Source organism: Muscardinus avellanarius (assembly GCF_963383645.1).
Source record: "Muscardinus avellanarius genome assembly, chromosome: 13".
Lineage (NCBI taxonomy): Eukaryota > Metazoa > Chordata > Mammalia > Rodentia > Gliridae > Muscardinus > Muscardinus avellanarius.
Genome location: NC_137799.1, coordinates 92,109,372 through 92,126,364, shown reverse-complemented (window position 1 = coordinate 92,126,364; position 16,993 = coordinate 92,109,372). Strand labels below are relative to the sequence as shown.

Sequence of the window (16,993 nt, the reverse complement as noted above, 5' to 3'; positions counted from 1 at the left end):
GGAGGATCGTGGTTTGCAGACAGCCTCAGCAACTTAGTGAGGCCCTTTGCAACTCAGTGAGACCCTGTTTCAAAATAAAGAATAAATAATAAGGCTGGGGGTGTCACTCGGGGGTAGAATGCCCCTGGGTTCCATCCCCAGTACCACAAAAAAAAAAAAAGAAATTAAAACGTGTTTTAACCAACTGTAGATGTAAAAAATAAAATGGCAAATATTTTAGCACTTGCCATGATGAGTTAACTGGACTGAATATTTGAAATTGAAACTTTCACTCTAAACCACATGTGACTATTGCAAAAGCATCTGGCAATTGTATATTGTGGCTCTGTGCTGTTTTTATTTTGCTCAAACCCAGGACTTGCACATGCTAAGCAAGTGCTCTGCCTCTGAGCTCTGCTCCTGCCCACCACTGTACTGCTTTGCTCCAAGGAGTCACGGCAGATCAAGGGATGCATTGGAACGAGCTTTCAGGTTTTAGGCCAGATTGTGTCAATTACAATTGGTGCAAAAGAATTCTGAGCCTCTTTTCTCTCATCTGTAGCTTTGCAGTATAGACCGCCCTGAAGAAGGAGGCCTGCCACCTTATGTGTTTGCCTTGATGGCCATTTTTTTTCTTCAGCAGAGGAAAGAACCTCTCCTGCCAGTTTATCTAGGATCATGGGTAGGAAACTTTTTGTGCTAATATATCTGATACTGATTTTATTGTAGATATACAAGTTGTTATTCAAAATCTTAAGAGCCTAATCACATGTGAAATAGTTTCGTTTCTTTTACTGGTGTGAATATTCGTACCTTGCATTGCTGAAATGTTAATATGACAAACTGCTACCCTATACCTTGCTAAGGATATTTTTATCTTTCTAGACCATAGAATCTTAGTTTTTGAAACATCTGTGGACCTAAAGGTACCAGCCAAGAGACTTTGAACCTGTATTGAATTTATCATTTGACAGCATTCTTTCTTTGGGTATAGTTATCTAATTTGATACTTGAATTAATATATCTCCAGACAGAGTATAGGAAGCATTTGTTTCATTGTAACTTGCTTACTTTCTGTTATTTATTTACTTATTATTTATTTTTATTTTTTTAAATAAATACATGGTCTTGCTATGTTACCTACCGAGGCTGGCCTCAAGTGCTTGAACTCAAGCGATCCTCCTGCCTCAGCCTCTTGAGTAGTGGAGTCTTCAGCGTGCACCACTCACCCAGCAATCATCTACTTTCTGTTTCTGCTCTTTGCTTCTTTTTGTTCACCATAACCTACAAAACTAAGCAAATAGAAGCATCAGAATCACTACGGGCACAGTAAGATCAGAGCTCAACAGTCACCTCTTGAGTAATATTTTGGTATTACCTTTAAGATGAATTGGAATTCAATAATGTAACCACTATTTCTGTCAATAAATGGGGAGATTGGAGGATCATGAGTTCAAGGACAGCCTGGGCATCTTAGCAAGATCCTATCTCAAAAAAGAGAGCAAGTTGGATTGATTTGCTCAAATAATAAGAGTCTTGATTAGTTTGTCAAGCATAGAGGTACACGCCTATAATTCCAGTTATAGGAAGCTGAGACAGGAGGACTGCAGGTTCTAATCCAACTCCCACAGGTTGTTGAGGCCCTCGGCAACTTACTGAGACCCTGTTTCCAAATAAAAAATAGGGCTTGGGGTCTCACTTGGATGCAGAATACCCCTGGTTCAATCTTCAGCAACACACACACACACACACACACACACACACACACACACACACACACACCTTTAAGCCAGGTGTGGTGGTGCTTGCTTGTAATCCCAGTACTTGGGAGGCTGAGACAGGAGAATTGCAAGTTTGAAGACTGCCTCCGCAAGTACTGAGACTTGTATCAACCTAGTGAGAACCTATTTCTAAATTAAAAATAAGATAAAATAGGGCTGAGAGTGTAGTTTGGAGGTAGAATGCCCCTGGGCTCAAACCCCAGTGCCACACACCACAAAAAAGAATTCTTAATCAATTTAAGAATTGTTTTTAAATAAGATTTAAGAAACCACTTGAAAGGTCAAAATGATGTTATATATTCCCTCTTTCTCTCTCTTCGAACCCGCGCGATCCTCCTGTCTCCGCCTCCCAAGCGCGGGGATTACAAGCATGCACCACCACGCCCAGCTTATTTTATTTTTAGTAAACAGAGTCTCACTAAATTGTGACAGCCTCGCTAAGTTGCCTAGACTGGCTTCCAGCCTATGATCTCCCCGTCTCCGTGTCCCAAATGCCGGGGTTCCAAGTGCGCACCACTACGCTGGCCGATTTTATTCTCTTGCTGTTAGGAGCTTCATTTTTAATTCCTAGATATTCATCTTACAAGTGCTCTTTATGTGTGTAGTTACAGAAAGACTGAAAAGCTGACTGCACACTGGATTTTTTCTTGGCGCACACAAGCTTCTCAACTGTTACGAATGTATTCTAGAGTAGTACTTCTTACATATAGATACACATCAAAGTATATGATTATGCCGGGCATGGTGGCGCACGCTTGTAATCCCCGCGCTTGGGAGGCGGAGACAGGAGGATCGCGCTGGTTCGGAGCCAGCCTCGCTGGCTTAAGAGACTCTGTTTCCACATAAAAATGTTAAAAAATAGGTCTGGGAGTGTAGCCCGTGGGAGTGTATACCGGAGGTAGAAGGGCTTCCAGGAACCCCAGTACCACCAAAAAAAAAAAAGTATATGATTATAAGGAATTTTTTATACTTAACAGACTGGGATTTAACTGGGGACTTCAGTAGACTTCAGGAATGAGACTGGCGTAGAATATGGCACTTCTCCTCCTTCTGGCATGAGTAATTAATGTACACTGAATATCCTAGTTGTCTACTGTAGCTCTTTGTGCCTGTAACTCTGAAAAGAAAGAGCACAGGTCCACAAGAGAGTAAGTGCCAGACTTCTCTCCTGGGAGGCAGAGTGTGAGAACAAAAGTCAAATAAGCTTTTGAAAGAAGGAATTTGTAAACGTCTTTGAGGGCTTTCTTTTTCTTTTTTTTCTTTTCTTTTTTTTTGTTTGGGTACTAAGGATTGAACCCAGAGGCATTCTACCTTTGAGCTGTATCCTCAGTCCTATTTCATATTTTGAAACAGGATCTCACTAAGTTGTGGAGGGCCTCACTAAGTAGCTGAGGCTGGCTGAGAACCTGCTATCCTCCTGTCTCAGCCTCCCCTATACTGGGATTACAAGCATACGTCTTTGCCACGGTCAGCCTTGAAGGTTTCCTTTTACCGGACCGGAGAGGCAGGAGTGTAAGCTGTGATCAAAACAGCTGAACCCGAAAGGGCTGGAACAGATCGGATACGCGGCCGTGCTCATCACTGACTGAGCCTGGGCTGCCTTTTCATGTTCAGATCTTCTAGGAGTGATCATTTACTATTTGTGTGAGAATGTAGGATAAAAGTGTTTCTGCTGGTGATGAGATTCTCCTCAGAATTTACTTAAGACTAAGGCTGGGCGTGGTGGCGCACACTTGTAATCCCTGCGCTTGGGAGGCTGAGACGGGGATCACACAGGTTTGAAGACAGCCTTAGCTACTTAGTGAGGCTCTCAGCAACTTAGTGAGACCCTGTTTCAAAATTAAATATAAAAATAGGGCTGGGAGTATAGCCCAGAGGTAGAAAGCCCCCCCCTGGGTTCCACCCCAGTACCACAAAAAAAAAAAAAAGAAGAAAAAAAGAATTTGCTTAAGACTAGTAGGAATACTCTTTTCTGTTGCCAGTGTATTATTTTCTTTGTAGTGAAATTGGGAACTCTCTAAAGCAACACTGTTTTATTTTGATTGTATCCTTTGATTCTTCAAGATTTCATTTTTTGGGGGGTATACTGGGGATTTAATCCAGAGGCATTCTGTCCCCAGCCTGGTTTTATTTCTTTATTTGGAAACAGGGTCTCACTAGGTTTCGGAGAGCCTTGCTATTTTGCCAAGGCTGGCTTTGAGGATTGGAACCTGCAATCTTCCTACCTCAGCCTCCCAAGTACTTGGGATTACAAGTGATTACCATGCCCAGCGTTTTTGTTTTTTTTTTTTTTAAATATAATGACAAAACAAGTATGTGGCAATCAAACACTGAATTGAATTTGTGGACCAAGTAAGGCGTACTTTATATTCTGAACAAAATGATCTATAGATCTTAGTTTTATAAACGAGTCAGACATTGGTTTGCTGGCTTCTGCCATAAGCTTAGTCAAAAAAATAAAGCAAGTGAGGGGAAAAATGATATTATGCTTCCAGATATTTTCCATACATTATTCAGAAAATCCACTGAGATTCTCATAATTATTATTATGAAAGTATCTAAACTGTTAATTCCTTCAGAATTCTTACTTTTTTTTTTTTTTTGCGGGTCTGGGGATGGAACCCAGGGGCATTCGACCTCCGAGCTACACCCCCTGCCCTATTCTTTATTCTTTATTTTGACACAGGGTCTCACTGAGTTGCAGAGAGCCTCACTAAGTAGCTGAGGCTGTCCTTGAACCGCGATCCTCTGGTCTCAAGCCTCCCCAATGCTGGGATTACAAGCGTGCGCCACCACGCCCGGCTCCTTCAGAATTCTTAAAGCACTGTATATGCATACTAATCATTTTTTAAGCCCTGAAGGAAATACAAAGATGAAGGAGATTAAAATCTATGTCAAGAAGTTTAGTACATTGCACCCTTGTGCTCCAATTTATCTTTCTGAAAGTTCTTAGCTCGCCGTTTGTGCTGGCACACGCTGATCGATTACATGGGAGGCTCAGACAGAAGGAGCATAGGTTCAAGACCAGCCTCAGCAACCTAGCAAGACCCCGATTCAAAATAAAAATTTAAAAGGGCTGGGGCATACCGTAGAGGTCGAATGCCTCTTAGTTCAAGTCCTGACACCACGCACAATAAAGAGTAACTGCGGATGTGGTGCCACATGCCTGTAATCCCAGCACTTGGGAGGACGAGACAAGAGGATTGTAGTTTCAAGACCAGCCTCAATAGCTTAGTGAGAACCTGCTTCACAGTAAGAGTTGAGGGTTGCAGCTGTGCAGGGCTCAATCCCTAGTACAAAAAAAAAGAGAGAGAGACTATATGAGATCTATTTCAAGAGAAAAAAATTATCAAAGACAAAAGAGGCTTTTTATTATGACAAGGTCAGTGGATCAGAAATAGGAAACTCATAAATATTTGCACCTATTAAGAAAAAACCAAAATGGTTAATGCAAAAAATTGACCAATTTCAAGCTGGGTGTGGTGGTGCGTGCCTATAATCCCAGCATTTGGGAGGCTCAGACAGGAAGAAAACTTCAGCTACTTAGTGTGGCCCTCTGCAAGTCAGGGAGACCCTGCTTCTAAATAAAGAATAAAAAATAGGGCTGGAGGTGTAGCTCAGAGGTAGAATGCCCCTGGGTTCCATCCCCAGTATTGCAAAAAAATAAAAATAAAAAATTGACCATTATCTCCTCTCCTGGGAATTGAGCCAGGGCCTTGCCCATGCTAGGCAGATGCTCTGCCACGGAGCTGCAGCCCCAGCCTCGAGAGGTTTTTGAACACCCCTCATAGCTCTTGACTTCTGTGTTATCTAGACAGAATCAGTATAGGCATTCGAGGTCTGCAGACCTCCTGACCTCATTGGTGTTTATAAGTCAGGCCTCCCACAACTGCAGAGCGCATTTTTCTAAATGCATATTATTTGTGAGATGCAGCTAAAATAGTGTTCATAAGAGAATTTGTAATTTAACTCACTTAAATTTAAAAATGTGAAAGTCTAAAATCAGTGTTCTAAAATTCCATTTCATTTGCCAGGCGTGGTGGCGCACGCTTGTAATCCCAGCATTTGGGAGACAGACGATCATGGTTCAAGGACAGCCTCAGCTACTTAGTGAGGCCCTTTGCAACTCAGTGAGACCCTGTTTCAAAATAAAGAATAAAAAAAGGGCCCGGGATGTAGCTCAAAGGTAGGATGCCCCTGGGTTCCATTCCCAGTACCCACCCCCAAAAAAAGTCCATTTCACAAAGGTAGAAATTAAACAGAAAAATAAGCCCAAAACAGGTAGAAGAAAGGAAATAATGAAGAACAAAACTAATAAACAGAAAATAGAGTAACAGTGGAGAAAATTAACGATACCAGATACTGGACTCTTCCTTTTATCAGTAATATGAGGGTTAGGCCAGGCATGGTGGTGCGTGCCTCTGGTCCCAGCTACTCAGGAGGCAAGAGGATCACTTCAGCCCACAAGTTTAAGACCAGCCTGGGTAACATAGTGAGATGACACTGCAAAAAGAAAAGGGGGGGGGGGAAGTATCGGTGTTATTTCTTTGGTCAATAAAGTGGATAGATTGATTTTTTAAAAAAAGAACACAAATATTAGGAATGAAAGGAAGATTATCACTTCAGATCTTAAAGATATAATGGGCAAACAGAGAATATTATTTAAAAAGAATATTGTAAGCCAGAGTGGTGGTGCTTACCTATAACCCTAGTGCTTGGAAAACTGAGACAGGAGGATCAAGACCAGCCTCAGCAATTTTATGAGACTCTCAGCAATCAACCCCTGTTTCAAAGTTTAAAAAAGAAAAGCTGGGGGTATAGCTCATAGGTAGAATACCTCTGGGTTCAGTCCCCAGTAACAAATATGCACACATACAAATATAGCAAATAATTGTGTGCTGATAAATTAGAAAATCTAGATAAAATTCATATTTTCCCCCACTCCTACTACTGGGGATTGAACCCCAGGGGCATTCTATCCCAGACCTACATCTCCAGCCCTTTTTCTATTTTATTAGGACAGGTTTTGCTAAGTTGCTTAGGCTAAGCCAGAATGTACATATTCTTCACATGACTAAATACTAAAAGACCATTTGAGAAAAAAAATATGTTATATCACTCTGTATCTACTAAAGATATGGAATTTGTAAATAAAAACCTTCCAGTAAGCCGGGAGTGGTGGTACATGCTTGTAATCTCAGCATTTGGGAGGCTGAAATAGGATTGCGGTTCGCAGCCAGCCTCAGCTACTCAGGCCCTTTGCAATTCAGAAACACCGTGTTTCAAAATAAAGAGTGAAAAATAGGGCTACGGGTGTAGCTTGGAGGTAGAATGCCCCTGGGTTCCATCCCTAGTACTGAAAAGAAAAAAAAAAGAAAGAAAAAACCTTCCAATAGCTATGGTTGGTGCAGAACTGTAATCTCAGTACTTGGGAGGCTGAAAATGGAAGATCTTAGATTCAAAGCCAGTCTCAGCAACTTAGCAAGGTTCTCAGCCTTTTGTGAGACCCTGTTTTCAATATAAAAGTAAAATAGGGCTGTGGGTATACCTCGAAGATAAAATGCCCAAGTTTAGTCCCTAGTACCACAAAAAAATAAGTAAATATAAACTGTGTGTGTGTGTGTGTGTGTGTGTGTGTGTGTTACTGGGGGTGGAACCCAGATGCTTCCTACCTCTGGGCTATACTCCCAGACCTATTTTTATATTTTATTTGGAAACAGGGTCTCACTAAGTTGCTGAGAGCCTCACTAAGTAGCTGAGATTGGGTTTGAACCTGTTCGATTCTCCTGTCTCAACCTCCCAAGCGCAGGGATTACAAGCGTGCGCCACCACGCCCGGCTCAAATATAAACATTTTTAAAAAGACCTTTCTACAATGAAAAACTCCAGGTTCATATATCTTCACTGGTGAATTCTGTCTAAGATTTAAGGAAGAAATACTACCAGTTCTACACAAACTCTTTCAGAAAATAAGAGAAATTTAGCCAGGCATGGTGGTGCATGCTTGTAATCCCAGCATTTGGGAGGCTGAGACCTGAGGATCATGGCTCACAGGCAGCCTCAGCTATGTAGTGAGGCTCTCCACAACTTAGTGAGGCCCTGTTTCAAAAATAAAGAATAAAAAAAATTAGGGCTGAGGATATAGCTCACAAGTAGAATGCCCCTGGATTCAATCTCCAGTGCCACACACACACACACACACACGTACACACACACACACACACACACACACACACACACACACACACACACACAATAGACATTTAAGCCAGAATTACTCTGATACCAAAACCGAACGAAGAGATTTTTTTTTAAAAAGGCAATGCAAGTATACTTCACAAGAATGGACATAAAACCCTTAGCAAATCAAGTCAGAAGTACGCCGGGATATAGCACTACCAAATGCTATATCCAATGCTCGCCAAGAAATGCAGGATTGATTTAGCATCAAAAATCAGTATAATTTACCATCTTAGCAGAATAATGGAAGCTATATGATTATCTTTTTTTCAGAAGGGACAAAACACTTGACAAAATTCAACATTCATTTAAATTAAAATTTGATCTGGAGCCGGGTGTGGTGGTGCACGCTTGTAATCGCAGCATTTGGGAGGCTGCGACCCTGAGGATCGCGATTTATAGACGGCCTCAGCTACTTAGTGAGGCCCTCTGCAACTCAGACCTGGTTTCAAAATAAAGAAAAAAAGTAGGGCAGGGGGTGTAGCTCGGAGGTCAAATGCCCCTGGGTTCCACCCCCAGACCCGCCAAAAAAAAAAAAAAAAAAAAAAAAAACCTTGAACTGGAACTTCCTCAACCTCAAAGTTAACATCTGTAACATCTGTGAAGTAGCTAACGTTATACTTAGAAGTAGAATAATGGGTGTTTTCACTATCATGTTAGCAACAAAGGAAGTGCCAGCCCTCCCTGTTTGTTTCAGCATTTTCAGGAAGTACTGGCTGTACAATAGGGCATAAAACAAAATCTTTAATAAGAAAATAGCCATTTTTGTGTGTGCAGTTAACCATTTTTTAAAGTAGAAAATCCCCAGAAAACCACAAAAACAACTCTTAGAAGTTAAATAAATTTATCGAGGCATGGTGGCTCATACTTGTAATCCCAGTGTTTAGGAGGCTGAGACAGGAGGATCCCAGGTTTTCAGCCAGTCCCAGCAACTTAGGCCCTGTTTCAAAATAAAAAAAATAAAATAGGACTGGGGGGTATAGCTCAGGGGTAGTTTTGATACCCTGTACCACAAAAATATTATTATTAAAATTTAGTAAGATCATAGACCACAAAGATCATATATAAAAATCACTACTATATTTAAAGTATATATATATATATATATATAGAGAGAGAGAGAGAGAGAGAGAGAGAGTGTGTGTGTGTGTGTGTGTGTGTGTGTGTGAGAGAGAGAGAGAGAGAGAGAGAGAGAGAGAGAGAGAGAGAAAGTAGTGGCACACACTACTTGCTAAGGCTATCCTTGAACCTGCAGTCCTCCCATCCCAGCCTCCCAAGTGCTAGAATTACAAATGTGCGCCACCATGCTCTACTCCAGCTTTGTTTTTTACCTAAAAAATAAGTTTTAAATTTATGCTTTCTCAGATATTCCATAAATGGTATTATTTGTATTTTAGTGAACTATGAATATATTAACTCTTCATTTCTTCCAAGATTTTAATATGCTTTGATGCAAAATTATTTCTATCTTATAATAATATGTGTCTAATTTTTCCTAGATTGAAGGATTCTCATTAAACAAACTAGCAAATTTCAACCTTAAAGACATTGAAAAAGACTGTGTGGTCTGGGAGTACACTGAGGCTGCAGGGGACACAAGCACTGCAAAAGAAGAGACCCCGAGAGAGATGCCAGCTCAGAGGGGACAGGTCTGTTCTCGCTCCTTTTCAGTTACTCGTTGTGGGATTTATGTTTGGATCCTCCTGTTTTTTTTTTTTTGGGGGGGGGGTTCCCCCTCTGCTAGCTTAACTATTTCATGGTTATTTCATTTCCTACTTTTTTCAGTCCCTTGAATAGTCAAATAATTGGAAAAGATAAAAAAATTCAGATCATGAAATTAATTTACTTACATGTTTTCTTCTGTACAGAGTCCTTAGAAAGATACTGAGAATTCAAAGATAAATTCCTCAAAAAAGCTTAGGTCCTAGATGGTATTGTAAAATTTAGCCAGGTATGGTGGTGCATACCTGTAATCCTAGTAATTTGGAGGCTGAGACGAGAGGATCACAGGTTCAAGGACAGCCTCAGACCTGCAAGAGCCTGTTTCAAAATAAAAAATAAAAAAGACTTAGGATGTAGCTTAGAGGTAGAATTCCCCTGGATTCAATCCCCAGTACCAAAAAATAAATAACATTTTTTAAAATAGTAAAATAATATTTAAATATATGGAACGTTAACCTCAAATTACTAAAGTAACAGTAAGTGTATGACAATGTATTGGTCTTGTGCAATTGGTGGCACACATGGGAATTTATGCATAAAGAATTGCTGTTAAATTTTTTTTATCAAAAATCTGTGCAATGTAATTACACTAGTAAAAAGAACAGAATTCTGTCCTAAATGCTCCTGACCCCATGGCATTCCCATTGCTTTTGTAGTAAAATGACAATAATATCCACAAAATAATTCTGAGAACAGAATTCTCATCCCAGCTCTATGCAGACAAGTCATGCCGCTCCTCCAGTCTGGGGTAGCTGACGCCCTGCATGAGGAAGTTGGTGAATCAGACCCTCCAGTGGGCCCTGGGGAGGAGGAGGAGCCGCCGGGGCAGCGCCGAGTGTTCTGCTGTCGCTTTGGGTTCCAGGTGTGGAACAGAGCTCGGGCCGTAGAGTCAGGATTGTGCTGTGTCCCAGCTCTCACCTCCTAGCCGTGTATCCATGGGCAACTTCCTTAACCTTTCCACGCCCCCTTCTCCTCCCTGTAATGGGGATAATGTTGGTTCCCTCACTGATTAATAGAATGCTTAACTCAGTGCTGAGCATGTGGTAAGCTCTCAGGAAACTTAGTTAGCTGCTCTTTCCATTTGAAAATGAAATGTTCTATTTTGAAAAATAAGTAATCTAGATATTTTGAAGGTCTTTTAGTTCCGTGTTACAGTATTTTCAAGTCATTTCAGTGCAATGCTTAAAAATCCTTTATAAAACTAAAAAAGACCATGGATAAAGAGGTGAAATTAATAAGGCGCTTCATTTCTGGGTTTTTTCTCCTGTTTTTTGCCGTCCTCGACTAGTGTTCAGGACCTAGACAACTTCCCTTTGCAGTCAGTCTGACATGCAAATCCAGTAGATGGCTGGATCTTATTCAAAGAACCTCTGTGATTACCATTTACTGATTTCAGAAAACATCCTAAGCTGGGCACAATGGTGCACACCCATCATTCCAGTACTCAGGAGGCTGAGACGGGAGGATTGCAAGTTCCAGGCCAGAGCATAGTAACTTAGCAAGACCCTGTTTCAAAACAAAGAGTTTGGGGTCTAGCTCAGAGGTGGAACACACCTGGGTTTAAACCCCAGTACCCCCCCCACACACACACTAAAATCTAAAAAATAAACCACCTAACCATTTATTTTGAAGCTTGATTTATTAAAATGTGGTCCAGAGACACAGTTGTATACTTTGGAGGGGAAAAAAACTTCTTTCCCTATGAACCATAGGAATATGAAGAAAAAGCTATTGCTGTAAATCTATTTTGTGCTTTATTTTTATGCTCTTTGGAGAGATGAATCATGTTGCCATTTCTGAAATTAAGTGAGAGTCTGGGCATGGTGGTGCATGCCTGGAATCCCAGTACCTGGGACGCTGAGACGGGAGGATCGCAGGTTTGAGAACAGCCTCAGCAAGTAGCGAGACTCATCAACCTAGCAAAAAGAAATAAGGGTGTAGATTTGAAATGGGGTAGCCCTGGTTCAATCTCCAGTACCACCAATAAAAAGAAATAAAAGAAATTATTCAAGCCCTAGACACTGTGGAAGTTGCATGTGGCATGGTAAAAACACTGTATAGGGATCGGGAGACCTCATTTTGCCGCTGACAAGTAGTGGAATCCTCTGACAAGTCACAAACGTCCCCCCCACTCCCCCACCCCCCCACCCCCGCCTAGAGAACCTTTTAAGAGCATCTTACAGCGATGGCATGTTTCAGGGATGATGTGGATTTCTTGTACTGAAAAAGACTATACCTGAGTGAAAAAATACAGAGAGCAACCAGTTCTGCCAGATGTTTCCCTTGTTTCTGACTTAATCCTCGTAACTATCCTGTGTTATAGGTGGTCTCATCCCTACTCTGCAGATAATGATAGCGACCATTTTTTGAGCAGTGTGTTGCAGGCACTGTGCTAAGCACTTTACAGACACTGTCTCACTCAGTCCTCCCAACAGCCCTCTGAGGTGGGTACTGCTATCCCCATTTGTCAGATGAGGAAACCTAACCTTAGGTCACAGACCTTGACCAGGGTCGTACACAGCTAATATTGAGCAGGGTTTGATTTTCAAACTAAGTCTGTCCCACTTCCAAAGCCAGTCTTTTTAGTCCCGTTTCGTACTGCCAGTGTGAGAATGAAGAAGCTAAGCAGCTATGAAAAGCAGAATCGTTATTCGGTCCACGTTTTTCCTATCCTGAGTTCTATGTACTTGCCAGCATGTCGTTTCAAGTTTGTTGTTGGAACTTGTCAGAAGTGTGTGACTGTAGAACTGGTATCAATTCCTGACATCCAGAGCTGCTGGACTTGAGCTGCCAGTGCAGCGTAACAAGGCAGTGAGAGGAATGTCTCCCTTATATTATTTGCCTTTAGCCACTGTCCATTTCTGTGTGACTGTCCCTAAAGGTGCCTCCAGCAGCAGTAACAGGAAGAGATCCATGCTCAAAGTATCAGCAACCTGTGCAAGGTCTTCTCCACCTGTTATTAAAAGTTCACAATTAGATGTGCTGTCTGGTGAAATAAACTTGGTCCTGTCTGTTCCTGTGATAATGGCTAGATTTTGATCCCGGGGATGCAATGAAGTGATGCTGTTTTAACCACAAGTGAAATAGAACTTAGAATTTGATTTATGCAGATGGATTGTCAAATTCATATCTTTGCTAAGGCCTTTCAGATTATGTTTGAATGATCTCTAATTTTTCAGATTGCACTGACATCTGAACTGACCTATACCTTTCTCTTTGCTATTAATAGGTATCATTAATATTTGATATGAAACACCAGTCTTCAGTACCAGTTGGGCAGCTCTGGGTGGAACTGCTGCGATTCTACGCTTTAGAATTTAATTTGGCTGATTTAGTTATAAGTATCCGTGTCAAAGAATCAATATCTCGAGAATCAAAGGATTGGCCCAAAAAACGCATTGCCATTGAAGGTATCTGAAAATACTTATCTTTAATTTCTTTTTTTTTAAGGTATCAGTCTAACAGCATGCTTTCTATTTCAGTCCCTTCCCGGCTCTTATTTGTAAGGTAGGCCTAACCGCAATGGTGAAATAAATAGTTAGGGTCTCGCATGTGCGGTCATTCCAGGAGACGAAGGGCCTCTGGGTTTTTAAAGTTTCACAGTGAAGCATCTTGGTTTTTAAGCTGCTGGAATAATGGCTAGCCAAGTCTTTCGTTCTTTGTGAACTACTTAACAGCATACGTGCTTCCTGTTTTCTCCCAGTGTTCTGTGAGGTCCCCTTTTCTCTTTGCTGTTTTCACTTCTGGATTTTTAAATTCAGTCCTTTCATGGATTGTTGTTGATGTTTAGTTTTGCAAAGATGAGGAAAATACTTGTTCTCGTGAAAACCAACATCCTTCTTTGTGTAACTCTCCAGTAGAGGGAACAGATAGCTATTTTTAAAGTAGAAAGCAGTAACGTGCTCAAAAAAAAATTTATAGTGAAGGCTCATTTAACTGAATAACTCGTATTAAAGACACACTGATGTGCCCTGTCGATATCATGACATGGACTAGCTCTTCTCAGGTTTGCAAAGTCAGGAGGTCGAAACCCCTCTGAAAATCTTAATTCTCCTCCTTTAAATAAATTCTAAAACCTCCTCAATGGAATTCTCTTGTTTTTGCTTGATTTTTTTTTTCAAGCTTTATGTTGCATAAGAGGGATTTTTTGCATTTTGCATAAATTCTGTGTGCAGTCACGGGGATCTCACATTTTTAAACCCTCCCCTGCAGTTTCTCTGGCTCAGCTCTTCTGGCCAATTGCCTAACCTGCTGGAGTTCTAGGGGAGGAGAAAAGATTGAGAGAAGTGGTGTCTCCTCCTGGTGCCTCCCTCTCGCCCCTGAAATTCAGTCCAGCCAATTCAGTGATGGGGCTTCCCAGGGCAGAAGAGTGGAGGTAAGCTCGACCAACCACAGGGCCTGGCTGAGTGGGGAGGCAGAGCACTCAGCAGTGCGGCCTGTCGGAAGGCCTGGCCTCCCGAGCGCGCGAGCCACACTCCCAGCACCTTTCCCACCTCCACAGTCACAGAGCAAATAGGGAAGGGGTTCTGGTTCTGAGCAGGATGGGTTCTCTTCCCAGAGCAGATGTTTCAGCAAACATTGCTTTTTGTTCTTAAGTTGTATCTTCTTTCTCCCCACCCCCGTTTTTTTTTTAAGCATAAAATATTTGTGGTAATTTTACTATTGTTTATGTGTTATCTGTTTTTATCTGCAGCAAGCCAATTTTTAAAACGTGAAATAGATATGTACGAAGTGGTGTATTTTGTTGTTGTTACAGATCCCTACTCTGTCAAAAGAAATGTGGCAAGGACCCTAAATAATCAACCTGTGTTTGAATATATACTTCACTGTTTGAGGACAACATATAAATATTTTGCTCTTCCACACAAAGATACAAAATCAAGCCTTCCAAAGCCTCTGAGCCCAGTTATGGGTATTTCAGAATCTTCTAAAGACATGGTAAATCATGTTCCAGATGTACAAGTAACAGATGATAAACTCACAAACTCAGTTTTGGCTCAGGGTCCTGGTGCTACTACCCCTTCAATTATACCTGCCTGCAGTGCTCAGCCACATACTCCTCCAGAGACTGCTGGGAGCTGTGGAAGCCCACCAACAGAGGAAATGGGGGGAGGACACGTCAACATCCCCCTGGAAAACTCAGAGGTCAATCTTGATGAGTATGAGGATGTTAAAGTACACCATCAAGAAACAGGAGGTAAAAATGAGGAAGAGCAAATCAGAAGGAATAGCAAGCATGCTTCGACTGCGGCAGATCATGGTCTGAGCAGTGCCAAGCATGGAGAGCTTGCAACCTACAAGACACACAGCACTTTGGGATTAGAAGACCTCCAGAGCCCTCCAGCTCCAGAGTGTGGTGGAGGTGCTCTAGATGACAAAGCGGGTGTTGACGAAGAGCGTATAGAAGGCACTGATGAAGTAGAAGACTCTCTACACCACCTTGCCCCTTTAGCGCAGGGCCAAACCTCAGAAGCCATTCACTTGGAGGAGGAGGAGGAGGAGGAGGAGGAAGAGGAAGAATGCAAGCTCACTATTGACAGAAGGGAAGGCGAGGAGGGCCTTGCTCCTGAAGATGAGTTAGACCATACCTGCACAGGATCAGGGGATGAGGACGCCCTCTCTGAAGAGGAGGATGAATTCGTTGAGCCTTCTAAGCAGGAAGACTTGAAAGACTGTGCAAAGTGTGTAGATGGAGCTCTGATTGTGGAACTGGAGAAAATTAGTCTGAATAAAGAAGAAAATGCACATGAGGAAAATTCATCTATGCATCAGTCTGATTTCTTCTATGAATTTAGTAAACTTATCTTCACCAAAGGCAAGGTAATAAGTTCTATTACTAGACATAGAACAATTACTAGACAAAGAACTAGGCTTTAAACAATTTAATGCATGTCATTTCAATTTTTATATACTAAAACAGGACCCTTTCTATTTTGACTATGGCTAACAAATTTGTCTTTTATCCTAATACAACTGTTTGATCTTCTTCCCTCCTAAAGAATTATGGGAATCCTTTCTCTTGAGGATACCAGGTATCCCCATCTCTCAGATCACTTAGAGTGGCTACACATTATGTTTCACTCTTTTGAAAAGTGATGAGTAGACTCTACTTTTTTAAAATTTTTAATAGTACTGGGGATAGAACCCAGGGGTATTCTACTGGTAAGGTGTATCCCAGTCCTTTTTTTTGTTTTTTATTTTGAAACAGGATCTCATTAAGTTGCTGAGGCTGGCCTCAAACTTGTAATCCTCCTATCAGCCTCCCAAGAACTACAATTTTAAGCATGTGCCACTGGCTCCAACTGTTAACTTTAAAAAATAAAAAATAGCCAGATGTGGTGGCACACGCTTGTAATCCCAGCATTCGGAAGGCTAAGACCAGAGGATCCTGGTTCGCGGACAGCCTCAGCTACTTAGTGAGGCCCTGTTTCAAAATAAAGATAAAAAATAGGGCAGGGTGGGGGTGTAGCTCGGAGGTCAAATGCCCCGAGTTCCATCTCTAGACCCGCAAAAAAAAATAAAAATAAATAAGACTAAAACTAGGGCTAGGGTTGTAGCTCAGAGGTAGAATGCCCCTGGGTTCCAGACCCACAAAAAAATAAAAATAAAAAATGCCGGATGTGGTGGTTCATGCCTGTAATCCCAGTACTTAGAAGGCTGTGACAGGATTGCAGGTTTGAGGACAGCCTCAGCAACATAGTGAGATTCTCAGTAACCTAGCAAAATACAGTACCACAAAACAAATACATTAGTAATTAATTAATTAAAAGATATAGCTTAGGCCCTTTATTTCACAAGTGAAATTTTACCCTGAGTCTTTTTTCTTGCCCTATTCCTGCAGTCTCCCACAGTAGTATGCAGCTTATGCAAACGAGAAGGCCATCTGAAGAAGGACTGTCCTGAAGATTTCAAAAGAATTCAGCTGGAACCTTTGCCACCACTCACACCCAAGTTTTCATACATCTTAGATCAAGTTTGTATCCAGTGTTACAGTAAGTCGTTCACATTTCTTTTCTGAATTAATAAAAACTGGTATTTATTCAAGTCATCGAAATCGCTGTCCTCCTAGTATACTAAGCTTTTACCATTCCCAATCATACCTACAAGACAGGGAGAAAGGGAAGGAAGTATCTTCTAAGTTGTTGGCTATTTTGTTTTGTTATATTTTATTGGAGGGGATTGGACGTAGGGCCTTGCCAACACTAAGTGTGTGTTCTACCACTGAGCTACATCCACAGCCCCTCTTATAAGTCCTAAGGCTACAGTTCTCTG

At 41.5% G+C, this 16,993-nt stretch overlaps 1 protein-coding gene across 2 annotated transcripts in view; it reads left to right on the top strand.

Annotated features, from left to right (window-relative positions):
* Window positions 1-16,993, top strand: part of TUT7 (terminal uridylyl transferase 7) — a gene marked incomplete at both ends in the record, with an annotated part of 74,061 nt that overhangs the window by 21,245 nt on the left and 35,823 nt on the right. Inside the window, 5 exons of one of the 2 annotated variants that reach the window (XM_080709590.1) lie at window positions 542-661; window positions 9,499-9,648; window positions 12,951-13,131; window positions 14,478-15,541; window positions 16,563-16,713. In XM_080709590.1, coding sequence (XP_080565716.1) covers window positions 542-661; window positions 9,499-9,648; window positions 12,951-13,131; window positions 14,478-15,541; window positions 16,563-16,713 — 1,666 coding nt within the window. The remainder of the gene's footprint in view (window positions 1-541; window positions 662-9,498; window positions 9,649-12,950; window positions 13,132-14,477; window positions 15,542-16,562; window positions 16,714-16,993) is intronic. The other variant, XM_080709591.1, reaches the window with a different exon arrangement.